Genomic DNA, 27,807 nt, shown 5'->3' on the forward strand with positions numbered 1-27,807 from the left:
TACCTTCTCCCGTGCGTGTATACATTACAAGCAAAAGGCAGCCGTCCTCAACTTGATGTACCGGGAGCGTTTGTCTTTTCCTGAGGCGAGGCACCAAGTTCGCCGGCTCCTACCTTATGCTAACGTCTTTTATGCTCGCGTGTTACGCTCTTCCTCTCCTCGTCCTTCCCCCCTTCCTCAGACTCAAAACCGTTTCCAGGCCTTGGACCCTGACACGCCCACTGCCCCCTCCTCTGTTCCTTTGAGTTCTGTCCCGAAGGGTTCCCCTCCTGGTCTGGGGTTCCCCTTCTTTCTACCCGGTCTGTCATGTCTCCTGTGTCTTCTTCCTCGTCTCCCTCCGATCCTCCTTCCTATCCTTCTCCTCCGTCTATTGGCTCTCCACGCCGCCTGTCTGTACGCGCTGATGTCCATCGCTCTCCCAACGCCCGTCGTGTGTGCTCTCGTTCAGCTTCTCCTGTTTTGAGACGCTAGAATCCGTTGCCCAGTACGTAGTTGCTGGGACATCTGTCTCTGAGTCAGAAGCATAAGCCTGGCTCCTCTCCTACCTCCTACCTCCTACCTCTCCTTCCTGGTGGGTAAAAAGGCTTCGCTTTCTTCCTCGCCCCCAACCTCTAACACACTCGTTCCGTCCCCTCCCTTTTCAGTGGTTACGCCCCCTGTTCCTGCTGTGGTTTCTTTGGCCCCTGCTTCTCTCTCGGTTGGTGCACTTGCTGACGTGCATCCCCTGGTTTCTGCCCCTCCTGCTGCTGTCCTTGACCCTCGGTTATTCCCCCCCTCTTCCTCCTCCGAACCCTACTCGTCCGCCCCTGGTCGGTCCTCTAGCTCCCTTCCCTCCTCCTTTACTCAGTTTACCCATGCCCCCTAACCCTGACTTCACTGACCCTGATCCTGCGCTTCTTTAACGTGCTGTGTTCCTTTTTCACCTTTGTTTCTTCCTTGTTCTCTGTTGCTGTCCTTTCTCTTCTCGTCGATGTTTATTCTTCAATGGAACATTCGTGGTTATTACGCCAATTTCCTTGAACTCCAACTTCTGATTTTGCGGTTTTCGCCCGTGTGTGTGTCTCCAGGAGCCGATGCTTGGTGCTCGTCCTGGTCGCTTTCGTGGCTATTCCTTTCTCTCTTTCCCCCCCCCCCAGCTATTGCTGGGGCTCCTAACTCTTCTGCTTTCTTGATTCGCTCTGATGTTCCATTTGTCCCCTTACTTTTTCCTTCGCCTCTCCATTGTTCTGCTGCTTGTATCTTTGTGAGGAAATGGTACACCGTTTGTTCCATTTATCTCCCCCGAGTGTCCCACTTTCTCTTCCCAATCTGAAACACCTACTGGACTCCTTGCCGGAGACTGTGCTCCTGCTGGGTGATTTCAATTGTCGTCACTCCATTTGGGGTGATGTTCTGACGAACATCTGGGGTCGCCTTCTTGAGCCGTTCATCCTCTCTTCTTCCCTGTCTCTTCTGAATTCCGGTGTGCCCACGCATTTGGACTTTCGGACTCGCACTCTTTCCTGTCTTGATCTTTCTCTTTGCTCGTCTTCTCTTTACTTAGATTTCACGTGGCAGGTTTTTGATGACCTCCATGGCAGTGACCATTTCCCCATCCTTGTTAACTTTTTCTCTTTTCACCCTCCCCTCCCCTCTCCTTCCCTAGGTGGAAGTTTGCTAAGGCAAACTGTAACCTATTTACACTCAGTGCTGCTCTTTCTGACCTCTCCTCCTTTTTCACAACACCGTCTTCGACACTGCCCTCTGCTCTATTCCTCGCTCTTCCCCTCGGGGACCACGGAAGTGTGTTCCCTGGTGGAATGCAGACTGTGCTCGGGCTGTCCATTGTAAGCATGCAGTCTGGAAGAGACACCGCCACCGGCAGACGGCCGATTCCTTTATTTATTTCGGAACGCGAGCACTAGCCTGTAGGGTCATCCATATGGCTAAACGTGAATGTTGGGAGTCTTATGTCTCCACCATTATGTCCGAAACTCCTCTGCCGCAGATCTAAAAGCGTATCTGCTAGATAGCAGGTAAGTTCGTTCCCAATGTCACACCGGTCCTTCACCTCCGTGGTACTCTTGTGGCGGACCCGTTGCAGGTCGCTAACGAACTGGGTTCCCACTTTTCTTCTGTTAGCTCTGGTTTTCATCTTCCCCAATCTTTCCTTCTTTGTAAACCTGCCCTTGAATCTCGTCCTTTAGATTTCTGCACTCATCTTCGACTTTCCTATAACGATCCCTTCTCTCTCTGAACTTCAGTCTGCCCTGGCCGTCTGCAGTTCTTATGCGGCGGGCTCCGATGGCATTCATTATGAGATGCTTCGCCATCTCCCTCCGTGCACATCTCAGTATTTACCATCTCAGTATTTACCAAGTGTATAATCGGATCTGGGAGTCGTCGTCAGTCCCTGAGGACTGGCTCGATGCCGTTGTCCTCCCTGTTCGCAAACCAGGGTCTCCGGGAACATCCCCTAAGGACTTTCGCCCTATTGCCCTCACAAGTTGTGTCTGCAAACTCTTTGAACATATGGTTAACGTTCGTCTGATGTGGTTCTTAGAAAACCATCACCACCTCTCCCCTTCTCAATTTTTTTTCCGTAAGTGCCGTAGCACAATAGATGTCCTGGAGAACTTGGGGGTCTATATTCGTACGGCTTTTGCTGCGAAGACCTCCGTTGTTGCCGTCCTTTTTGACCTGGAAAAGGCTTATGACACCACTTGGCGATATCACATTCTATCCCTACTTCATTCTTTTGGCCTTCGTGGTCATCTCCCTCTCTTTCTCTGCAGCTTCCTCTCTCATCGTCCCTTTCGGGTGAGGCTTGGTACCGCTCTCTCTGCCTCTTTTCAGCAATACGAAGGTGTGCCCCAGGGTAGTGTTCTGATCACTACTATTTTTCTGGTTGCCCTCAATGGTCTTCTTTCCTCTCTTCCTTCAGGCGTCTTCTCCACTCTCTATGTCGACAATCTTACCCCTTTGCTGTCAGGGTGATGATTCGCTTCTCCAACGCCAGCTTCAACATGCCGTGTCGTCTTGGGCCACTGATAATGGCTTCAGGTTCTCTACATCTAAGACTTGTGCTATGACTTTTACTCGGAAGCGTGTCATTCTTCGTCCTTTTTTGTCACTTTATGGTCACTCCATTGTGTACAAGGATTCCGCTAAGCTTTTGGGGTTGATTTTTGACACTCATTTGTCTTGGTCGCCCCATATCTCTTACCTCCGTGTTGAATGCTCTAAGGCCCTTACCCTCCTTCGGGTATTGTCCCATACTTCTTGGGGAGCGGATAGGCGCACTCTACTCACTTTACATTCCGCTCCAGTCCTGTCTAAGCTCGATTATGGTTGCTCTGCTTACTCGTCTGCTTCTCCTACTCTTCGCCATCTTGATGCTTTGCACCATACTGGGTTGCACCTCAGTTCTGGTGCCTTTCGTTCGACTCCCGTCCTCAGCTTGTATGTTGAAATGGCTTCCTATCTCTCCAGGACTGCCGTGATCGCTACTGTCTTCTTGTGTGGTCCTTACAACATCCTTCTTCTCGCCTCTGTCGTGCTTTAGCTATTACCCCTCCTGCGGTTCCTGTTCCTCTTCACCACCTCCCTCTTTCTGTCCGGTTATCTCGCTTACAGGATTCTCTTTCAGTTCATATATGTAATATTTCTCCTCGTGTTGTTCCTTCTTCGCCCCCGTGGAGCGTCCCCCCTTGCATAGTTTGTACATCCTTAACCCACATCACTAAAGCTTTTACCCCTCCTACGGTTCTAAAACGCCTTTTCCTTGAGCATTTTTCTTCTCACTCCCGCTCCGTTTCCGTCTTCACCGATGGGTCCAAGTCCGCGGATGGTGTAGGCTACTCTGTGGTTTTTCCCGATTGCACTTGTGTGTTGCTTACCTCCGGAGACTAGCATCTTTACAGTGGAACTTTATGCTATTCTCTCTGCTCTTCATCTCCTGCTTTCTCGTTGTCAATCTTCCTTTGTATTTGTTGTTGACTCTCGTAGTGCCCTCATGGCTCTCGGGTCCTTTAATCCGGTTCATCCAGTGGTTGTTGAGATCTAGCATTGGCTGTTTCTTGTTCACAGTAAATTTAAGTCGGTTGAGTTTTGTTGGGTTCCCAGCTATATTGGTGTCTCTTTAAATGAGTGTGCGGATGCTGCCGCCAAGGAAGCTGTCCGCTCTTGTCCCATCTCTCATAAAGGTATTCCTTATTCCGACTTTTACCCGGTTATCTATTCCTCCATCCTTACCCGTTGGCAGGCTTGTTGGTCTTCTGTTACTGGTAACAAACTGCGTACTCTTAAGAGTTGTGTGTCCTCATGGCCGTCCTCCTGCCACCGTAACCGGCGATGGGAAACAGCTCTGGCGAGGTTGCGTATTGGCCATACTCGCTTAACTCGTGGTCACTTGATGGAACGCCCCCCCTGCTCCTTATTGTTCATATTGCATTGTGACTCTTACGGTCGTGCATATCCTTGTTGAATGTCCTGACTTCCGGGACGAGCGTGTGTCTTGTTTTCCAACCATCCCCCGCAGTCGCTTGTCCCTCGATAGTATTCTTGGTGACTCAGATACTTTTGATATCATTCGCCTTATGCGTTTCTGTTCTCGTATTGGCATCCTTGGTGATATTTAGCGCCCTCTGATTATCCCGCACATTTGATGGTGCTACATAGCCTTCCCGGTCTGGTGCCTTCTTTTGATAATTACTTACTTGGAGACTGTGAATGCAGCGAGAGGACGAGGTGTTTGACCAGGTTGCTGTGGAGAGACTGCAGTGAGTGAATGTAAGGGTCGGCTGGTCACTGCCGAACTCGGGTCTACCTGTTTTTTAGAAGGAAAGTTTTACATTATTTTTTTGTTCACGTTACAGCCCTGCTCCTGTTTTAGGTAATTCCACTATGGGCTCACCATAGCCCGTGCTATTTGCAGCTTTGTGTTCCCAGTAGCTGAATTTAAAATAATAGCCTTTTTTCATCAGTAGTGGAAGGGGTAGTGTGTGGGATATAATGGTATATGATAAGGTTTAAAATAATCAGATTCGAGCCAGAATGCTATACTGTTGATATTTCCTGGGTTCACTTGGAGGGGGGGGGGTTACTATGGCACCGAGTCCTGTGCCCGCTCTTTACATTGATGCCATCCCCAACCCGCCCCCTATTGGGCACATACCCAACAGTAATTCCTGTCAAAATTGAGTGAGTCTATTCCCAAAAACCTGTCCTCCAACCTCGGTCAGATAAATGTTATATTGTATCGATATAGATAACTACATCAGGATCTATATATTTTCTGTATTGTGTAGTGCATATAATGTCTCTAACATTCTGAAACCTATTTTGTTTGCTGATGATATTACCCTCATCTACTCTAACCCCTGTGGGAAAAACCTGCTGGGATTGATATAAGAGGAGACTACCAGGGACTTGTACTGAACTAAATTAAAAATTTACTGTCTGCAAATTAATTCAACTAAAATCTCTAGCTAGGGTTGTAAATCCTAGATCCTCTTTTCCTAATGACAAACTGTGGGCTGTAAGGGACAGGTGGGGTGAATGACTATGTTGATAGAAGTTCCAATCCACCTGTAGACAGGGATCTCACATCAGCTTGTATTTTATACAAGGATAAGATTTGATAAATTCAGTTATCTGACTGAACACTGGCTCTGTTTAAATCAGAGATTTAAACATACATAGTCTAACCTAGTACCATAACTTAACAGCCAATATGTACTTATACTATAAACAACAAATTAAATTGTAAAAGTATAATAAATGACCTTAAATGTAGTCTAAATACTGTCAAGTACTAGAAATTATATTCAATTAAATGAACTTATATGATAACTTAAAAATTAACTAAGCAAACAATTGATAACTTAATTTATATATTCAAATATATATGCAGACATATTCAATTTATATGATACAGTTAGCTTGAGTGAATCTCTTCCCACGCTATGGACACTTGTGAGGTTTTTACTTATTGAGGCTGAATTCTTTTCTGACAGAATGGACACTCATGAGGTTCAGTGCTTGGATAAGATTCACAGCTACACTACAATTTTAATAAACTTACTGAAATGTGAGGCTTAGCCTCGCTTTTTAACCAACAGACAGATTTATAGGATATTAAAGTTACACAAGCATACAATTGGCCAATCATACACTAAATAACCTTCAATATACTTCTCTGCCAGTCGGGGTGCCTGTCTGACAAGTTTGCCAGACTGATTAACTCTCTTGTCGAGTTTAGGCACGATATTTTGCTACAGCGTTGCTGTATGATGATCTGGTAGCGTTGCTACGTGATTATCCTGCAGTTGCAGAAGAATGATTCGAGATAAAAGTTTATGAATGAAGGTGGAGGAAACCGTGTCACTGATCTCCACTATACACTCTATTTTATGTGAATGTTCACGGATTTTCCTTGTAGATATTGTCCAGGTACTCCCCCAGTTCTAGAGAGTATTCACTGGCGATAAAAATGTTAGATAAGGTGTCCTTGAGCTGGTAATGTTCGCTAAGGATCAGTCACTTGTTCACTCATTTGTAAACAAACGCGGAGTGCCGCGAGGCATCGTCGTGGGCCCTTCTCGCCCCCCGAGATGCTCCTCTCTCTCCCTTGAGAGGTAACTTTCAATGAATATTGATTGATTATTTTTACAGTCTAGACTTATGATTAAGATAAGATGTGATTATAATATAATTAGATATAAGATTTAAAGATTATAAGTAGTATTTGAAAGTACCACTGAATCTTATTAAGGATTCGATTTTTAATCCTACCGGATGTTGAATCAATGTTCCAATAGTTTTTTAATTAAGAAGTCCTTCTAGAAGCTTCTGGATCCTTGAAAGATCATGTACAAAGTCACGTAGGCATCAAAAGGGCCCCTGTTGCGTACGTGTTCATGGTGCCATTGTCATCCAGGACCAAGCTATAATGAATTTTTCATGATTCTAATATGATTTTTGATACGATTTAGATATGATTTTGATATGATTTAGATATGATATAGAAATTATACATTTCTTAGATGATTATTAGATATGGTGGGTAAAAATTTCCCACATCTTCCAGAGGGAGAGAACTGGCACAGAGTCCAATACTTAGGACAATAGTAACCATATGTATTTATTTACTCTCCATTGGATTGATAATACAAGTGCAAATTTTGCTTGCACTTTTGTGCTGCTGTCCGTTGTGGACGATTGTGTCTGTTAGGAGTCTGTGGGTCTTGTGGAGTTAGAGTGTCTTGAGGTCTCTCAGGATCTAACTGCAGCTGGCTCACTGATTCCATGTGGATGAGTTTGTCCAATGTCTTCAGGGAAGTTGTTCCTTTAGACAGGATTTTGACTATTCTCAAAATCCCCTGACTATCTGGATGGACTGAGACAACTTTACCTAATGGCCAGTCAGCCCTAGGGCCATCACTGTCTACCAAGACAATATCGCCAGATTGGAGATTAGATATATTATGTGGGACATTGGCCCCATAGTGATGTTCTCGTAGAGATGTAAGATATTCTTTTGTCCAAACATCATTCCATTTTTGGATTATGCTAGACAGATGTTTATACCCCTGAACCAACTCGCTCTGACCCACATATGAGGGATCTCTGATCTCATCATCCACTAGAGATGGTACTGGAGTCAGAAGTCTTCCATACATTAGGTGGGCAGGACTTAATGGCTCATGTTGAGTAGGATCCTCAGACAAGTAAGTCAACGGCCGGTTATTCACCCTTGATTCTACTTCCGTGATTACTGTCTGGAGCTCTTGAAGATTGATTTTCTGACGGTGTAGAGATTTTCTCAAGGATCTTTTTACAGTTCCTATTAACCGTTCATAAAATCCTCCGTGCCATGGGGCTCTCGGAGGGATAAATTTCCATCTGCAATGACGCTGTTCCAGTGTGGAAGTAACTGCAGGATGGGAACATATTTCCCGTAGACATGCTTCTCCAGCTACCAAGTTTGCTCCGTTATCTGAAATCATCAGCTTAGGGCATGATCGGCGTGCTGCGAATCTGCGGAAAGCTTGAATAAATGATTGAGCAGTCATATCGGGTGTTACCTCTAGATGTACTGCCCTGGTGGTAGCACAGGTGAACAGACAGATGTATGCCTTGATAGGTTGCTTATCTGCAGTCCCTGTTAGATATATTGCTCCTGTATAATCTACTCCTGTCGTTTCGAAAGGTTGTAGATGGACCACTCGTTCCTTTGGCAGGGGTGGTGGCCCTGGATAAGAGCAAGTTCTTGCATCGTACCTGCGGCATATCATGCAATTCTTTAAGATTGATTTGACTGACTGTCTTCCCTGAGGAATCCAGTACTGCTGTCTGATTTGTGTGAGTGTGTCTAACACTCCTCCATGTTTGATGATTTGTTGATGTGTATGCAACACAATCAACCTTGTGATCCAATGATTTTTTGGTAAAAGCCATGGATGCACGGTATCTAGATTGATATCTGCGTGTTTAAGTCTCCCTCCACAACGCAGAATGTTGTGATTTTCTTGGTCTATCCACAGACCGAGATTGTGTTTTAACTTATGCGGAAGATTTTCATAGTTATTCCCATAAGTTTCTCTCTGGGCTTGTCTTACCCAATAGATAAGTGCATCAGGAAAAGTGTATTTTATACCTTTTTTCCTGAGATAATGAAACACGTTCTGTGTTACATTGATTAATTTGATGAGCGAGGAGTAACGAGTACAATCCAAGACTAATATTTGAGCTTGCTGCCTGGTGGTAGTTATGGTTTGTGTCGTAATGACGTGTGGCTTTTGTTCAGGCCAACTACCATTCACTAACCATCGAGGCCCATGAAACCAAATATCTGCCTTTGCAAACTGTTTAAATGTCATACCTCTTGATAAGAGATCAGCTGGATTATCCTTTGTTGGTACATGCAACAATTGAAAGCCTGCGGAAATTTCTTTAATTTCCGAGACGCGATTTTTTACATATGGAGTTGGACAGTTGTCGTTTCGTACCCATTGTAAGACAGCTTCATTGTCAGACCATATAATGACATCTTTGATGTTCATGGTAGACAAGACTTGTTTGATATGTACTGCTAAGCGTGTGCCAGTTAACAGTGCTGTTAGTTCCATCTGAGGCAAAGTTCTCTTTTTTAATGGAGCGACTCTGGCCTTAGAGGTGATAAGATATGATTGATTAGAAGTCACTAAGTAAGCACAAGCTCCAAAAGCTTTGGCTGACGAGTCTGCGAATACATGTAGTGATACTTCTTCATTTTCCTCGACTATGTGTCTCGGAAAGATTATCTTTTCAACTAAAGTTTGTTCTTGAGCCACTTCCATCCAAGCTTTTTGTAACTGGATTGGTAGTGGATCATCCCAACCAACCTTAGCCTTCCATGCTTCTTGCACCAATAAACGCCACTTGATAGTCAAAGGATTTAGTAGACCCAGTGGGTCGAATACTTTGCTAACTTGTGAAAGCAAATCCCTTTTTGTAGTGATGTTGTAATTTACTGGCACAGATTTGATCGATATTGTGTCCGAGATTAAATCCCAATCCATACCTAACACCTTTTGTGATTCTGGTACGTGATATTCAGGGTAATCTCTTGCTATTTGATTATTCAATGTTGCATTATTAGAGGCCCAAGATTGTAGTGGCATGTTGGCACCTTGTAGCTCCTTGTTGGCCTCTTGATATAATTGTAACAGTTCAGTAGTACTGTTAACTGTCCCTTGAAAATTATCTACATATAGATTTTGACTGATTTCAGTCTTACAGGGACTTGATGATTTCTTCAGATGAGTATCTAGAGTTGCTTGCAACAGAAATGGACTGCTTGTCGCGCCGAAAAGAACTGAAGAGAATCTGAAAGTCACTACAGGACTATTGACATCTTCTGGGTTCTCTACCCATAGAAACTTAGTGAAGTCTCTATCTTCTTCCTGCAAGCCAACTCTTAGAAAGGCCTTACTTATATCTGCTGAATACGCATATTTGTTAAGTCTAAACTTCAACAGTATGTCATACAATTTCTGAGTTAGACTTGGACCTGTTTGCAAACAATCATTTAGACTGGTTCCTTGGGGTCCAGATTTAGAGCTACAATTAAAAACTATCCGTAAAGGAGTCGTTTTTGATTCTCTCATTACAGCCATGTGTGGTAAAAAATGGCCTGTTTGCGTATTGTCATGTTTCACGACTTCGATGAATTTATTCTTTAATTGTTGAGCAATAATCTCATGATAGAGTTTTAAATGCTCAGGCCTTTTTCTTAGCTTTGCTAATTGAGATTTAAATTGACTATAAGCCATGTGATAATTGGTAGGTAAGGTTTTATGGTTGATTTTCCATGGTAGCCTTACCCAGTACTGTCCATCATAGTACTGTACAGTTTCTAAGTATTGATTATATGCACAGACATCATCAGGACTTGGTTGTTCAGGAATTATTCCTATGGCATCAAGTTCCCACAATTGAGGTACAGATTCTAATCCATCATCAATCATGTGGGGGATTTTAAGTGGTGACTGTTCTTTGCCTAGTCATGCCACTATTACAGTTTCTGTATGATGTGATTTTTCAGGAGTTGAAGGTTCAAGATCTAGTATAGGTCCTGTCATCAATATGCCTCCTGCTGATTTGAGTATATTCATACCCATAGATTCTTCTGATCCCAGAATGAATCGATGATAGTAGTCAGCTCCAATCAGGATTCCGATATCCCCTATGTAGTCAGAATCAAGTAGAGGATCTGCTAATTGGATTCCTTTTTCTTTTAGGAATTTAATTGTGGCTGTCAGACCAGTCACTTCCATTTCAGTAGGAATTTTATCAACTACTATGGCTTCTACTGTCCTTTGGGATGTACCTAGACAGACATTGAGTTTTACTACTGGAAAGGTTCTACGACCAGAATTAGTAAAAAACCCTGATATGGAGGTAGATACTTGCTTTGAAGATTTAAGTTGTAAATCTTCTGCCATCTTTTTACTGATAAAGGTTTTCTGTGACCCTTGATCAAAAAAGCCTCTAGTTGGAATACAAATTCCTTGATTGCATAGTTCTAGCTGTGCAGTAGGCAATATGGCTGCTGTAACAATTTCTGTATCCAAGTCGTTGACATTGCTCATTACTGTACAGAATTGTACGGCTGTTGTGGTATTATCATCTTTGGGCTTTGCCTGAGATGCAGGTTGATTATTGGAAGTCTGGGATCTGGATTGAGTGTTAATATCACTACAGAGTGCTGTGTGATGTACACTTTTATGACAATATTGGCAGTTTTGCAATGGAGTGTTACACTCACTTGTATCGTGCTTCCGTAGACAACGGATGCACCTGCTTGGAGATTTCAGTCGATCGATTCGACTGGCACGGCCTTCATAAACTGTGCATTGATAAATGGTATGTGCTTCTTGACAGAATAAACATTTTGGGGCACTTGTAGCTCCTTTTGTCTTATCTGTCTTAGGAGCTTGGTTTCCTACAGTTCTGTTAACTGTGGGGGATATAGCATAAGAGCCAACATTATTCTGTTTCCACTTTGCAGAAGAGGAGTTTTGTTGCCTTGATTTTTGACTGCCATTTTGGACATTTTTGTTTTTGTCCGTAGATTCACCTTTGGGGATTTTTTCTTGAGATCTAAGTTTTCCTCGGCTTCGTAATCTTTGTACGTAAGCTCGAAGTCCATCAAAGATTTGGCTTTGTGATAAGATGTTGTTACAAGTATGTAAAACTTGTAGGTAAGTAATTACATGCAAGTAGGTGATACAAGCATGTAACACTTGTACTCCTCCAAGGATTTCCTTAAAGGATGAATTGTATCTGTAATAATGTGTATCTACATTATTCATGATGTGATGAAGCATTTTGCTTTTTCTTTTTTTTTCTCGGCTTTGCCTTTTCTATTAAGTAAGTCTCTTTGAGATGCTTGATTAATTTCAGATTTTCTGAGGCTGCTTTCACTCCAGTGAAAGCATGAGATTAGGTGATCAAGACTATATTCTTGGATTAAGATAGTTATCTTAGATGGATGATAATATTTGTATTGACATTGTCAATGTGTTGTTAGCCTTTCAGATTGTGATGTGAGATTAAGATTGGTCTTAATCCCCAATTGTAGACTATTGTAGCCAAGTGATGATGACATTTGTCTATCACCTGATTTAAATGGTCTTTAGGCTGTAGATTCAAGTGAGTTTTTAGACACTTTGTGTCCTTTTCTTTTCTGTTTCAGCTGCTGGTGGAACACTGTCAGCCATTTTGACCTTTTCCGAGTTTTGGAGATTCCGAGATTTTTCTCTTTTTTCTGATAAATATGTATGATGTTAATGTATTTTGATAAATGAGCTTTCCTGTCTACTTAGGTAATGATTCCAAAGATCGTCCTTCATTTCCTCCCTGGAATCTGGTTGTAGCAGGTGTTCAATTATCAAAAGTACTGTAATAATTTGATTTGTGACCCGAATGCACGAATGCACCAAGTTGGTAAATCCTGTAATAATTTTTTAAAAATAGTAAATGGCACTATTTTTGCAAAGTTATTACAAAATCTGTTACCATAATAGTTGTTAGATAAAATACAGTAGAATGTCTACTGGTTTTACCTGTAATATAGGGTATGATACAGTTGATTATAGATAGATTGTAATGAAATGCTCTTACAGTGATGATAACACTTTTTTAAAGAATATTATGTAATGAGCAGCTCTGAAAATCAGTAGATTAGAGATAATGCTAGATAATACACTTAAATATATATGTAATGTTACCACAATGAGGTAGATAATTGGTAATTTATGATTAAGATGCAGTTGTGTCTGTGACACTGATATAATTAAGTACTGTGGTTTCTTAACACAAAACAGTATCAGTTTGTTATGAATGCTTACTAGTTAATGGATATGGTGGCTTAAGCCACTGCAAACTATTTGTTTACTTAGATATATAGCTATGATAAATATTGGCTGATAGCTAGGTTAGGCTAGAATATGTAAGAATTATTCCAATGCAAAATCAAGAAGTTTCTTATGTATTTGGCACTGAAATATTCGATAAACGAATGATCATAAATATCTAGGTATAAAGGACCATTATTATCTAGGTTCGAAGGACCATTAATGTGGGAAAAACCTGCTGGGATTGATATAAGAGGAGACTACCAGGGACTTGTACTGAACTAAATTAAAAATTTACTGTCTGCAAATTAATTCAACTAAAATCTCTAGCTAGGGTTGTAAATCCTAGATCCTCTTTTCCTAATGACAAACTGTGGGCTGTAAGGGACAGGTGGGGTGAATGACTATGTTGATAGAAGTTCCAATCCACCTGTAGACAGGGATCTCACATCAGCTTGTATTTTATACAAGGATAAGATTTGATAAATTCAGTTATCTGACTGAACACTGGCTCTGTTTAAATCAGAGATTTAAACATACATAGTCTAACCTAGTACCATAACTTAACAGCCAATATGTACTTATACTATAAACAACAAATTAAATTGTAAAAGTATAATAAATGACCTTAAATGTAGTCTAAATACTGTCAAGTACTAGAAATTATATTCAATTAAATGAACTTATATGATAACTTAAAAATTAACTAAGCAAACAATTGATAACTTAATTTATATATTCAAATATATATGCAGACATATTCAATTTATATGATACAGTTAGCTTGAGTGAATCTCTTCCCACGCTATGGACACTTGTGAGGTTTTTACTTATTGAGGCTGAATTCTTTTCTGACAGAATGGACACTCATGAGGTTCAGTGCTTGGATAAGATTCACAGCTACACTACAATTTTAATAAACTTACTGAAATGTGAGGCTTAGCCTCGCTTTTTAACCAACAGACAGATTTATAGGATATTAAAGTTACACAAGCATACAATTGGCCAATCATACACTAAATAACCTTCAATATACTTCTCTGCCAGTCGGGGTGCCTGTCTGACAAGTTTGCCAGACTGATTAACTCTCTTGTCGAGTTTAGGCACGATATTTTGCTACAGCGTTGCTGTATGATGATCTGGTAGCGTTGCTACGTGATTATCCTGCAGTTGCAGAAGAATGATTCGAGATAAAAGTTTATGAATGAAGGTGGAGGAAACCGTGTCACTGATCTCCACTATACACTCTATTTTATGTGAATGTTCACGGATTTTCCTTGTAGATATTGTCCAGGTACTCCCCCAGTTCTAGAGAGTATTCACTGGCGATAAAAATGTTAGATAAGGTGTCCTTGAGCTGGTAATGTTCGCTAAGGATCAGTCACTTGTTCACTCATTTGTAAACAAACGCGGAGTGCCGCGAGGCATCGTCGTGGGCCCTTCTCGCCCCCCGAGATGCTCCTCTCTCTCCCTTGAGAGGTAACTTTCAATGAATATTGATTGATTATTTTTACAGTCTAGACTTATGATTAAGATAAGATGTGATTATAATATAATTAGATATAAGATTTAAAGATTATAAGTAGTATTTGAAAGTACCACTGAATCTTATTAAGGATTCGATTTTTAATCCTACCGGATGTTGAATCAATGTTCCAATAGTTTTTTAATTAAGAAGTCCTTCTAGAAGCTTCTGGATCCTTGAAAGATCATGTACAAAGTCACGTAGGCATCAAAAGGGCCCCTGTTGCGTACGTGTTCATGGTGCCATTGTCATCCAGGACCAAGCTATAATGAATTTTTCATGATTCTAATATGATTTTTGATACGATTTAGATATGATTTTGATATGATTTAGATATGATATAGAAATTATACATTTCTTAGATGATTATTAGATATGGTGGGTAAAAATTTCCCACAACCCCAACCCACATACACTAAATAATGTTGTTAATAATGAACTAAAAAAAAGTCCACTTATGGATGTCAACCAACAAACTAACACTTAACATAGAAAAGACCTACTACATCTTATTTGGAAGCAAATCTACAATTGCAATTCAGCTTCAGATAGACAATGTAAACATTACCAATAAAAATGATGGAAAGTTTCTTGGCATATTCCTAGACAAGAGACTCAACTTCAGTACCCACATACAACACACAACTAAGAAAGTCTCTAAAACAGTTGGTATACTCTCCAAAATCAGATATTATGTTCCTAACCCTGCTCTCATCTCTCTATATTATGCACTAATCTATCCCTATCTTAATTATGGTATCTGTGCATGGGGTTCAACCACTGCAAAGCACCTCAAGTCCATCATCACCCAGCAAAAATCTGCTTTCAGAATAATAACAAATTCTGCTTTCAGACAACACTCAGCTCCCTTGTTTAACTCCCTAAACATGCTAAACATAATCTCACTCCACACATTCTCTTGTGTCAACTACATTTACAAAACCCTGTTCTTAAATGGAACCCTGCTTTGAAACTCTTCCTGGACAGATGTAATAGGACCCATTATCACCACACCAGAAATAAATATATCTGTGATATCCCCAGAGTCAAACTTAATCTGTGTAAACACTCTATGCAAATAAAGGGACCCAGTTTATGGAACTCACTCCCTATTGAAATGAAAAGCTGTCCAACTTTTGCGTCATTCAAAAACAATACTAAAAAGTACCTAATTTCATCTTCATAGTTTTTTACCTTTTGCCTTAAAATTGCACTGTATCTATTGCTACCCAATCTCCCAATCTTAATGTACCCAATTCGAACATCTTTATCATTGCGATCATTGCTGTCTTCTTGTATGTACCGTCAATCTGCTGTATGGTGTCTATTAATCTTGTTTAAATTACCAATCAAGATGTCAATGTAATCAATCAGAGCTTTAATATACCAATCTGCTTTAATATACTTACTAATCTCTCTCATCTCATTTTTTTTCTTGCAATGTATTTGTTATCATTTTATTAATTCTGCTAGAATTTACCTACTTAAAATTATCTGTTAGATTAAGGACCTGCCCGAAACGCTGCGCGTACTAGTGGCTTTACAAGATTGTAAATACTATGCTATGTATTCTCACAAACCCAATGTACCTTCTTGTATATAAATAAATGAATAAATAAATATACGTCCGTACAATAAAACATGTGCAACTTTTATACATCTATTTATTAAAGACGATGATAATAAACATGATTATTTGACAAATGCATCAATAACAAAATATGACTTAAGTTATCACTCAATGTACTTACAACTCAACATATTATATGAACAAATTACTATTACTCTTTGCTTGATGCTGGGGGAGGGGGGGGGGGGTGTTGTATAAACAATCCAGGGTATAAGGTTAATTTGAGGCTTCCATTCAACATTCTCACCGCAATTACAGGATTACACACACACACCGCACTGTACTTTGCTTGTTTGATCATTACCTCAAATAATAGTCATAAATAATTGTTTGATCTTAAACGCTGGAATATGAAGGTATTTCACACACGCACATACATAAGTAAATGAATATATATATATATATATATATATATATATATATATATATATATATATATATATATATATATATATATAAAACAGATGGGAGTACCACCTCTGACTGGAAGAAGGGGGACCCTTAGCCTCGGAGAAAAGCACACCCAACTCATTAGAGGGAATGTTTAGGTCCCCTCCAATACTGATTCCATGTTCTATTAGCCTACCACCCCCTTCCTCTTGTATGTATATATATATATTTTTTCAAAGATAAAGAGGAAAGGATGTGGGAAAGGGGGGTGAGCGGTGCAGGTTGGCCAGCTAGGGCTGCAGATTGGCCAGCTAGGGCTGCAGGTTGGCCAGCTAGGGCTGCAGGCTGGCCAGCTAGGGCTGCAGGCTGGCCAGCTAGGGCTGCAGGTTGGAGAGTATCCAGGACCTGTAGGGCCCCACGCTGGTGTACACGGCGGGGACCCCCGCCACCCCACACGCAGGCTGCCCGAAGGACACCACCGCCAGCTGCAGGGAGACACGGTACTATGAGGTGAAGGAGAATATCGGAAGTGGGAGGGATGTGGGGAAGGGATGCGAGGGGGTATGTGGGGGGAACACTGAAAATATGAGATTTAAATAAATACTGAACACAAGAAACGGAAATAAACACTTAAACGAACTCGCCAGGGTGAGGGGGGGGGAAGTATGTGGGACACTCACCAGGGTGAGGGGGGGGGAAGTATGTGGGACACTCACCAGGGTGAGGGGGGGAAGTATGTGGGACACTCACCAGGGTGAGGGGGGGAAGTATGTGGGACACTCACCAGGGTGAGGGGGGGAGTATGTGGGACACTCACCAGGGTGAGGGGGGAAGTATGTGGGACACTCACCAGGGTGAGGGGGGGGGAAGTATGTGGGACACTCACCAGGGTGAGGGGGGGAGTATGTGGGACACTCACCAGGGTGAGGGGGGGGAGTATGTGGGACACTCACCATGGTGAGGGGGGGGGAAGTATGTGGGACACTCACCAGGGTGAGGGGGGGGAGTATGTGGGACACTCACCAGGGTGAGGGGGGGGGGAAGTATGTGGGACACTCACCAGGGTGAGGGGGGGGAGTATGTGGGACACTCACCAGGGTGAGGGGGGGGAAGTATGTGGGACACTCACCAGGGTGAGGGGGGGGAGTATGTGGGACACTCACCAGGGTGAGGGGGGGGAAGTATGTGGGACACTCACCAGGGTGAGGGGGGGAAGTATGTGGGACACTCACCATGGTGAGGGGGGGGAAGTATGTGGGACACTCACCATGGTGAGGGGGGGGGAGTATGTGGGACACTCACCAGGGTGAGGGGGGGGGAGTATGTTGGACACTCACCAGGGTGAGGGGGGGGGGAGTATGTGGGACACTCACCAGGGTGAAGGGGGGGGGAGTATGTGGGACACTCACCAGGGTGAGGGGGGGGAAGTATGTGGGACACTCACCAGGGTGAGGGGGGGGGGAAGTATGTGGGACACTCACCTGGGTGAGGGGGGGAGTATGTGGGACACTCACCTGGGTGAAGATGGGACTGTTGTTGGGTCCTGTGACCACTACGGGACCACCAGAGTCCCCGAAGCAGGAATCTCTCCTCTCCTCCCCACCAAAGCACACCTAACAACGACAGTTATTATTACTAGTGATATCAATATCAAATTTTACAAATGCATTCTTTCTAACCATTTATGTGGCACTGCGGTGGGCTCTATCCCTTGATGGCATACTAGGCGAGATACCCGGCGGTGCCCGGGTCAACCCAGGCACCCCCAGATGTGTCTGAATATGGGAACATTCATTACATATCCCAACATTATAACTTTGTACCATAACCTATTACGTGATCCAGTGATAAAATAATGATCATTTTTGTTATTCACACACAGAAATCACACTAACGTGATTTATGTCAATGAGAAAATCAATTGGAGTACTGGGGAGAACTCGAACTAGCGATCACGGTACTCGCATGTCTTGGTACAATGGTAAGGTGCGCTGATTAGAGTAGCACTTATGGCTGGTTCCAGTCATTTCATTGCTGCAAATGATTTTCTCATTATTATTACATTTTTACAGCACTAGATTTTACTGGATTGAGGTCACACATGTGGCGTGAGGTCACATATGTGGCAGGCAGTCACATGTGGCAGCTGGTGCTACTGCCACATGTGACAACATGGGAGGGTGTGGTAGCGAAGCAGTGTGGCTGGTTGTGTGGTGTGACACACAGCCTAGCCCCATCACTTGTGTGTTGGACCAGCCCGTCCTAGCCTAGCCTAGCCCGTCCTACCCTAGCCTAGCCTAGCCTGACCTAGCCTAGCCTAGGACCCACGCATACAAAACGAAACATCACACCAATTTTGTGAGCCAATATTGTGTTTGTATTAAAATATTAATACAAACAAAATTTTTATTTTTAATAAATACAAATTTTATTAAATTTATTTTTCAAATTAAACTCTACTTTAAAATTGTTACGCCTGTCATCTATTATTTTCAAATATGAAATCATTTGTTGAATATAGACTAACAAGTAATGAACATTGTGGGCAGCATTTATGAGTGAACGGGTACGTAAGACTTGGGAGCATATCTGGTGTGGTCATCACCAAGGTTTACTGACCCCGTGACGGCCTAGTTCAAGTACGTTTATTAAGACAATAAAATACATCTCAAAGAGATAGAGTAACAAAGATTATTTCTCCCCCCCCCCTTAGCCTAGTATCACCCCTGTGCCATCCTCTCACACCTGCTTAACCCAAAGGCCATTGTATCAACTATTTTCATGCCGGGTAATACAAAACTATTTTTCTCAGATATAAATTAATGTCTCCATACACTATATATTCCTTAGGTTATCTTGAGATGATTTCGGGGCTTAGCGTCCCCGCGGCTCGGTCCTCGACCAGGCCTCCTTTTTGTTACACCCCCTCCAGGAAGCAGCCCGTAGCAGCTGTCTAACTCCCTGGTACCTATTTACTGCTAGGTGAACAGGGACAGCAGGGTGAAAGAAACTTAATTTGTTTCCGCCTCTACTGGGGATCGAACCCGGAACCTTAGGACTACGAATCCCGAGCGCTGTCCATTCAGCTGTTAGAACCCTGACAGCTAAGTCAGAAACACAATAATAGATTTATGCGCAGTCTGGAATAGAAATCCAACCTATTCTGTTGAAATTGATTACGTAAGACTTGGCATGCCTTACATTAGGCGTTTTGATTTCTTTGGCCCCCTCCCCGCTCAGCTCGTTGTCGCCGTGTGGGGGCTTCGTGGGCGGCTGCCGGAGTATGATGCTCCTTGGGACAGTCCTCTGTCCTTTTCTAGCCTTGTGCTCCTGCTGCCGTCCTCTCCAATTCTGCTGGGCATCTTTTCCTTTTCCTTCTGTTTCGTTTTTCTCCCCCCCTCTTCTCCTATCTGCTTGCCGTTTCCTGCCGACCTTTTGCTCGTTCTGGTTCTTCCCTTGGACTTCTTCTATTTTGACACCTGGGTGCTTGAGGAGGCATACTCTTGCACCCGTAGAACTGTAGTACTCGACGTCGAGAGCGAGGGGAACCTTTTATTGTCAATCCCCCTTTCGTCACTGAACCCGATCTCGACGGACTGTCGGTTTCTTAAGGTGGCGTTTGTGGGGCGTATACTCACGACGCACCCCTAGGAGGCCCCAACAAGATCGGCGATAGCTTCTTGTTGGGTGTCCTACCTCTAATTGTGGCTCCATGGTGGGTGTGGGGGCACATTCGTGAATGAATTCTTCTTTTCGTCAAGATGATAACCCCTGTTTCGGCTGCTTCTGGCTTACCTTCTCAGGCTCGTGGGGTGGGCGACCAAGCCCCCGAGTCGGTCCGTATTGGAAGACCGGGCTCTGTAGCCTCCGCTGCATTGGGACCCGACCTTGCTCCTCCTTTGGCCTCTCTGACTCCTTCCCCTGGCTCCCCTCCCTCCTCTGTGGTTGGGTCGAGCCCCAAGCCCCCAGTGGTGACTACCTCTTCCCCTGGCGCGGCTCCTTCTCTAGTTGTAACTACTGCGCCTTTTAACCCCTCTCTCTCTGGGGGTTCTCACCGCCGTCCTCGTCACGGCCGCCCTCGCTCGATTCCTTCCAGTTCTGCTACCTATCAAGCCTTGTTTGGTCCCGCTTCGTGGGCCAAATATTTTGATCTCCTCCCTCTTGATTCTGCGCCTCCTGACGATTTCTCCCTCCATCGACATCTCATTGATTCCGTGGATGCCTCCATTACTTTCAACCCCACTCGTCTCGGTACACGTGTCGTTGCTGCTCCTTCTCAGGATGCTGCTTCCCGCTTGGCTGCCTTATCCTGCCTTGGCGAGACCCCCGTTCGGGTCTCGAAGAACGCTCAGTTGAATGCCAGTGTTGGCACTATTTTGCTCCCGCCCCATGTTGCGACCGGTGTTCGGGACCTGCGCGACTGCCACGACGCTATTCGACATATCCTCGCTGCCCAGGGCCATTCTATTCTCCAGGTGGACACGTTTACTCGTCCCCCTCGTGGTAGTCGCCGTCAACCCCTCCGGGTTGTGAAGATTACCTTTGATGGTAGGACCCTTCCACCCTCTGTCATTCTTGCTGGTGCCAGGTGCTCTGTCCAGGAGTACATTCCTTCTCCTCGGCTCTGCAACAAGTGCTGGAGGTTTGGGCATGGTGCCCTCCGCTGCTCCGGGACTGTCTCTCTCTGTCCTTTGTGTGGTGGCGAAGGTCACTCTAAGTCGGAGTGCACTTCTCCCCAGGCTCGTTGCCTCAACTGCGGTGAGGCCCATCCTACCTTCTCCCGTGCGTGTGTCCATTACAAGCTTGAGGCAGCCGTTCTCAACCTGAAGCACCGGGAGCGTTTATCTTTTCCTGAGGCGAGGCGCCAGGTTCGCTGGCTCCCGCCTTATGCTAATATCTCTTATGCTCGCGTGTTGCGCTCTTCCTCTCCTCGTCCTTCCCGCCTTCCTCAGACTCACAACCGTTTCCGGCCTTGGACCCTGATGCGCCCACTGCCCCCTCCTCTGTTCCTTTGCGTTCTCTCCCGAAGGATCCTCCTCCTGGTCCTCTGTCTGGGGTTCCCCTTCCTTCTACCCGGTCTGTCGTGTCTTCTGTGTCTTCTTCCTCGTCCCCCTCCGATCCTCCTTCCCATCCTCTTCCTCCATCTATCGGCTCTCCCCACCGCCTGTCGGTGCGGGCGGATGTCCATCGCTCTCCTAACGGCCGTCGTGTGTGCTCTCGTTCGGCTTCTCCTGTTGAGACACTGGAATCCGTTGCCCGGTACGTAGTTGCTGGGACACCGGTCTCTTTAAGTCAGAAGCGTAAGCCTGGCTCCTCTCCTTCCTCTTCCCCGGTGGGTAAGAAGGCTTCGCTTTCTTCCTCAGCTCCTCCTTCTGGCTCTGTTGCTCCTTCCCCTCCCGTTTCAGTGCTTGCGCCCCCTGTTCCTGCTATGGAGGTTTCTTTGGCCCCTGCTTCCCTTTCGGTTGCTGCTCTTGCTGGGGTGCGCTCCCCTCTTTCTACTCCCACTCTTCCTGCTGCTGTCCTTGACTGCTCCTCTCCGTTGTCTCCTCTTCCTCCTCCTCCTCCGGACCCTGCCCGCCCACCTCTGATCTGTTCTCCCGTTTCCTTCCCTCCGTCTTTGCTCAGTTTACCCATGCCCCCTAACCCTGACTTTGCTGACCCTGATCCTGACCCTGATATTCTTTAACGTGCTCTGTTGCTCTTTCGCCTTTGTTTCTTCCTTGTTCTCTGTTTTTGTCCTTTCTCTTCTCGTCGTTGTCCATTCTTCAATGGAACGTTCGAGGTTATTACGCCAATTTCCTCGAACTCCAACTTCTGATTTCGCGGTTTTCGCCCCTTTGTGTCTGTCTCCAGGAGCCAATGCTTGGTGCTCGTTCTGGTCGTTTTCGTGGCTATTCCTTTCTCTCCCCCCCCCCCCCCAGCCATTGCTGGGGCTTCTAATTCTTCTGCTCTCTTGATTCGGGCTGATGTTCCCTTTGTTCCTTTACTTTTTCCTTTGCCTCTCCATTGTTCTACTGCTCGTATCTTTGTGGGGAAATGGTACACAGTTTGTTCCATTTATCTCCCCCCGAGTGTCCCGCTCTCTCTTCCTGATTTGAAACACCTCCTAGACTCCTTGCCGGAGCCTGTGCTCCTGCTGGGTGACTTCAATTGTCGTCATTCTCTTTGGGGTGACGTTCTGACGAATACCCGGGGTCGCCTCCTTGAGCCGTTTCTCCTCTCTTCTTCCCTGTCTCTTCTGAATTCTGGTGAGCCCACTCATTTGGACTCTCGGACTCGCACCCTTTCTTGTCTTGAACTTTCTCTCTGCTCTTCTTCTCTTTACTTAGATTTCACGTGGCAGGTTCTTGATGACCTCCATGGAAGTGACCATTTCCCCATCCTTGTTTCCTTTTTCTCTTTTCGCCCTTCCCTCTCTTTCCCTAGGTGGCTGTTTGCTAAGGCAGACTGGACCCTATTTACCCTCAGTGCTGCTCTCTCTGACCTCTCCCTTCTGCCTCTCTCTCACGCTCTCCTCCTTTTTCATGACACTGTCTTCAACGCTGCCCTCCGCTCTATTCCTCGCTCTTCCTCTCGGGGTCCACGGAAGTGCGTTCCCTGGTGGAATGCGGACTGTGCTCGGGCTGTCCGCTGTAAGCGTGCAGCCTGGAAGAGGCACCGCCGTAGGCAGACGACCGATTCTTTTCTTTTCTTTCGGAAAGCGAGTGCGGTGGCCCGTAGGGCCATCCGTATGGCTAAACGTGAATGTTGGGCATCTTATGTCTCAACAATTACGTCCGAGACCCCTCTGGCCCAGATCTGGAAGCGTATCCGCAAGATAGCGGGTAAGTTCGTTCCCGATGTTTCACCGGTCCTTCACCTCCGTGATACTCTTGTGGCGGACCCGTTGCAGGTCGCTTCCGAACTGGGTTCCCACTTTTCTTCTGTTAGCTCTGGTCTTCATCTTCCCCAATCTTTCCTTCTTCGTAAACCTGTCCTTGAGTCTCGTCCTTTAGATTTCTGCACTCATCTTCGGCTTCCCTATAATGATCCCTTCTCTCTCTCTGAACTTCGTTCTGCCCTGGCCCTCTGTGGTTCTACGGCGGCGGGCTCCGATGGTATTCATTATGAGATGCTTCGCCATCTCCCTCCGAGCACGTCTCAGTATTTACTGAGTCTGTATAATCGGATCTGGGAGTCGTCGTCAGTCCCTGAGGACTGGCTCGATGCCGTTGTCCTCCCTGTTCGCAAACCGGGGTCTCTGGGTACTTCCCCTAAGGACTTTCGCCCTATTGCTCTCACAAGTTGTGTCTGCAAACTCTTTGAACGTATGGTTAACGTTCGTCTGATGTGGTTCCTGGAACACCATCACCTCCTCTCCCCTTCTCAATTTGGTTTCCGCAAGTGCCGCAGCACGACAGATGTCCTGGTGAACTTGGAGGTCTATATTCGTACTGCTTTTGCTGCGAAGACCTCCGTTGTTGCCGTCCTTTTTGACCTAGAAAAGGCTTACGACACCACTTGGCGTTATCATATCGTATCTCAACTTCATTCTTTTGGCCTTCGTGGTCATCTCCCTCTCTTTCTCCGCAGCTTCCTCTCTCGTCATTCCTTTCGGGTGCGCCTTGGTACCGCTCTCTCTGCCTCTTTTCAGCAATACGAAGGTGTGCCCCAGGGTAGTGTTCTGAGCACTACTCTTTTTCTGGTTGCCCTCAATGGTCTTCTTTCCTCTCTTCCTTCTGGTGTCTTCTCCGCTCTCTATGTCGATGATCTTACCCTTTGTTGTCAGGGTGATGATTCGCCTCTCCTTCAACGCCGGCTTCAACTTGCAATTGATGCCGTGTCGTCTTGGGCCACAGGTCATGGCTTCAAGTTCTCTACTTCTAAGACTTGTGCCATGACTTTTACGTGGAAACGGGTTGTTCTTCGTCCCTCTTTGTCACTTTATGGTCATCCCCTTGGATACAAAGATTCCCCGAAGCTTTTGGGGTTATTCCTTGACACTCGTTTGTCTTGGTCTCCCCATATCTCTTACCTCCATGTTGAGTGCTCTAAGGCCCTTACCCTCCTTCGGGTCTTGTCCCATACTTCTTGGGGGGCAGATAGGCGCACTCTCCTTGCTTTACATTCCTCTCTCGTCCTGTCTAAGCTCGATTATGGTTGCCCTGCTTACTCGTCTGCTTCTCCTTCTACTCTTCGCCGTCTTGATGCTTTGCACCATACTGGGTTGCGCCTCAGTTCTGGTGCCTTTCGTTCGACTCCCATCCTTAGCTTGTATGTTGACACTGGCTTCTTGTCTCTCCAGGACCGCCGTGATCGCTACTGTCTTCGCTATCTTGCGCGGTCCTTGCAACATCCTTCCTCTCGCCTCTGTCGTGCTTTAACTTTTACCCCTCCTGCGGTTCCTGTTCCTCTTCACCACCTCCCTCTTTCTGTCCGGTTATCTCGCCTACAGGATTCTCTCTCCGTTCGTATTTCTGATGTTTCTCCTCATGTTGTTCCTTCTTTGCCCCCGTGGAGGGTCCCTCTTCCGCGGTTTTGTACTTCCTTGACCCGTATCACTAAAGCTTTTACCCCTCCTACGGTTCTAAAACGCCTTTTCCTCGAGCACTTTTCTTCTCACTCCCGCTCCGTTTGTCTTCACCGATGGGTCTAAGTCAGCGGACGGTGTTGGCTACTCTGTTGTTTTTCCTGATCGCACTTATATGTGTCGCTTGCCTCCGAAGACTAGCATCTTTACAGCGGAACTTTATGCTATTCTCTATGCTCTTCGTCTCCTGCTTTCTCGTTGTCAGTCTTCCTTTGTGGTTGTTGTTGACTCTCGTAGTGCCCTCATGGCTCTCGGGTCCTTTAATCCGGTTCATCCAGTAGTTGTCGAGATCCAGCATTGGCTGTTTCTCGTTCACAGTAAATTTAAGTCGGTTGAGTTTTGTTGGGTTCCCAGCCATATTGGTGTGTCTTTAAATGAGCGTGCGGATGCTGCCGCTAAGGAAGCTGTCCGCTCTTGTCCCATCTCTCGTAAAGGCATTCCGTATTCCGACTTTTACCCGGTTATCCATTCCTCAGTCCTTACCCGTTGGCAGGCTTCTTGGTTGTCTGTTACTGGTAACAAGCTACGTACTCTTAAATGTTGTGTTTCCTCATGGCCGTCCTCCTTCCACCATAACCGGCGGTGGGATACAGCTCTGGCGAGGTTGCGTATTGGCCATACTCGCTTAACCCATGGTCACTTGATGGAGCGCCGCCCTGCTCCTTATTGTCCTAGTTGCATTGTCCCTCTTACGGTCGTGCATGTCCTTCTTGAATGTCCTGACTTCCAGGACGAGCGTGTGTCTTGCTTTCCGACCGCCCCTCGTGGTCACCTGTCCCTCGATAGAATTCTTGGTGACTCGGATACTTTTGATATCGTTCGCCTTATGCGTTTTTGTTCTCGTATTGGCATCCTTGGTGATATTTAGCGCCCTCTGATTATTTTGCGTATTTGATGGTGCTACATAGCCTTCCCGGTTTGGTGCCTTCTTTTGATAATTACTTACTTACTTTACCCAGCCTAGTGTAAGGACCGGTTTCAGTCCTCAAGCCGCGGCTCCGCAAGATAAACATTTAAGGATAAGCTGGAGATAGCAAGACGAAAACACTTACCTGTTCCGGAACGAGAGCGTTTCTATAAACAGGATTACACACATCACGACTGACGAATGGAACTCGAACCCGCTGGAGGACCTGTGTGTTGGCCCCTCTCTCCGTGACGCCCCAGCCTGCCACCGTCGCCTGGCGCCCCGACAGGAAGGTGCTGATGTCGATATCGGCGGGAGGCAAGCACACGGGCTGTACATATGCTGCAGGAGGAGTGACAGGTACAGCAACTCTATTACTTGCTCAACCGGAAAACAATGGGATTAACAGTCAGGAAGATTTTAAAAGGAGTTAAATTTCAAATCTAGAGACGAATTCGGTCCGTCCTGGACCATTTTCAAGTCGATCATTCTCACAATAGACTTGAGAATGGTCCAGGTCCAGGACGGACCGAAACGTCGTCGTCCCTTCACTTTCTAGTGTGTGGTTTGGTCAACATATTTCAGCCACGTTATTTCTCCTCGTCTGCATAGAGACGAATTCCTCTTAAGATTATTGTGGTTATTCTAATAAATAGTTCACCGAAAAAAGACATTCATTTTCGTGTTGCTAAGATTTTTGATGCCTGAAAACATTTATATTTGTTGAAAAAATTGTGGTTATATAATTTGAAAAGCATTGTTGTTATAAGGCTATTGATTGCAAATATTCGAAGAGTTCTGGTTCTTGTAAAATATATTTGATTATTATGTATTTACCAGTATTGAGAGTGCAAACTGTATTTATTTAGTCACATCGGAGATTAATGAAGTAAATGATTTCTATTCCTAAACTATTAATAATTTGCAAACTAATATTCGTTAGACAAAAACATTTAGAAAACAACTCTGTTTTAACTAAAAACAAATTCAAAATAATTTGTAATAAACAATAACAATTTTTTTTATAAACAAAACCATTTAGACAATCATTATTGCCAAAAATAATTTTAGGTGAAAACACGTAACTTGCCATAAAGTGTAAAAGGACTTACTTCATCTGTACGCATTACTCATATCTACCTAACAGTCCACAACAACATGGCGCCACCTGATAGGCACACACACCTGACTAAATGACATAGTCAACATGGCCTCGTAGGGATCCCTTGATCTCGACCATATATATATTGCTGCAACGGAAAACGGCAATGGTGAACCCGTTCTTTTATCTAATTGGGTCGCGTTTTTGTTCGTTTGTTAGGGTAAACAACGTTACGAATGCAACCTACTAGTACAAGTAACGGCTTGTCATAGACGCCATCGTGGTCTTACCATTGAAAGAGACGGTGCCGTTGAGCCTGACGAGGGCGATGTCGTCAGTGACGGTACCGCGGGAGTTGAAGGACGGGTGACGGAGGATGGACGCGGGGGAGAAGGTCTGGTGGGACGGAGCGCACGTGCCGTCCACACAGTCGGGGTCCGTGGACAGGTTGTACTCTCCCAGGCGAATCACCGTCCTGATACACACACACACACACAAAATGAAGCTTGTATAATACTGCGTAGGCCTGACTCCGCGACACATTATTGTCTTATGTAAATGTTTTAATTGTGTAGGCTTCTCCCTACTAGCCTTATCCCTGGTACCTAAATCCAAATCCTCCTCCTCCTCGCTCTTATCACCCTTATCCCTGCTATCCATTCTCATGTTCCTGTTATCCATTAGGGTCCTATCCATTCCAATGTTCTCCCACGGCAGTAGTCTGGGACTACTGCCGTGGGAGAACATTGGAACATACCCCCCCTTCATATAGTCTAGGACAGCTGCACAAATGAAGACGTACC

The 27,807-nt window shown here is 44.9% G+C and overlaps 2 protein-coding genes across 9 annotated transcripts in view; both read right to left on the bottom strand.

Annotated features, from left to right (window-relative positions):
* Positions 1-5,342: 5,342 nt before the first annotated feature.
* On the bottom strand, positions 5,343-10,679 carry LOC138365537 (uncharacterized). Its single transcript, XM_069325940.1, has 2 exons — positions 6,065-10,679; positions 5,343-5,568 (listed from the first exon to the last, which is right to left on the bottom strand). The coding sequence occupies exon 1, from the start codon at positions 10,488-10,490 to the stop codon at positions 7,128-7,130; it is 3,363 nt and encodes a 1,120-aa protein (XP_069182041.1). The 5' UTR covers positions 10,491-10,679; the 3' UTR covers positions 5,343-5,568; positions 6,065-7,127.
* A 5,377-nt stretch (positions 10,680-16,056) lies between these two features.
* Positions 16,057-27,807, bottom strand: part of LOC123772496 (CLIP domain-containing serine protease HP8) — a 29,568-nt gene continuing 17,817 nt past the window's right edge. For all 8 annotated transcript variants that reach the window (XM_069325947.1, XM_069325950.1, XM_045765714.2 and 5 more), the window contains 4 exons: positions 27,295-27,479; positions 26,048-26,244; positions 17,941-18,039; positions 16,057-16,911 (listed from right to left, as the gene is read on the bottom strand). In XM_069325947.1, the coding sequence (XP_069182048.1) occupies positions 16,801-16,911; positions 17,941-18,039; positions 26,048-26,244; positions 27,295-27,479 (592 nt within the window). In that variant the 3' untranslated portion in view covers positions 16,057-16,800. The remainder of the gene's footprint in view (positions 16,912-17,940; positions 18,040-26,047; positions 26,245-27,294; positions 27,480-27,807) is intronic.

The sequence above is a fragment of the Procambarus clarkii genome, chromosome 17 (genome assembly GCF_040958095.1).
Source record: "Procambarus clarkii isolate CNS0578487 chromosome 17, FALCON_Pclarkii_2.0, whole genome shotgun sequence".
In the NCBI taxonomy this organism is placed as follows: Eukaryota; Metazoa; Arthropoda; class Malacostraca; order Decapoda; family Cambaridae; genus Procambarus; species Procambarus clarkii.

What these genes read in the sequence shown, in the direction of transcription:
- LOC138365537 (XM_069325940.1), bottom strand. Translation starts at nt 10,490, where the DNA reads ATGATTGATGATGGATTAGAATCTGTACCTCAATTGTGGGAACTTGAT.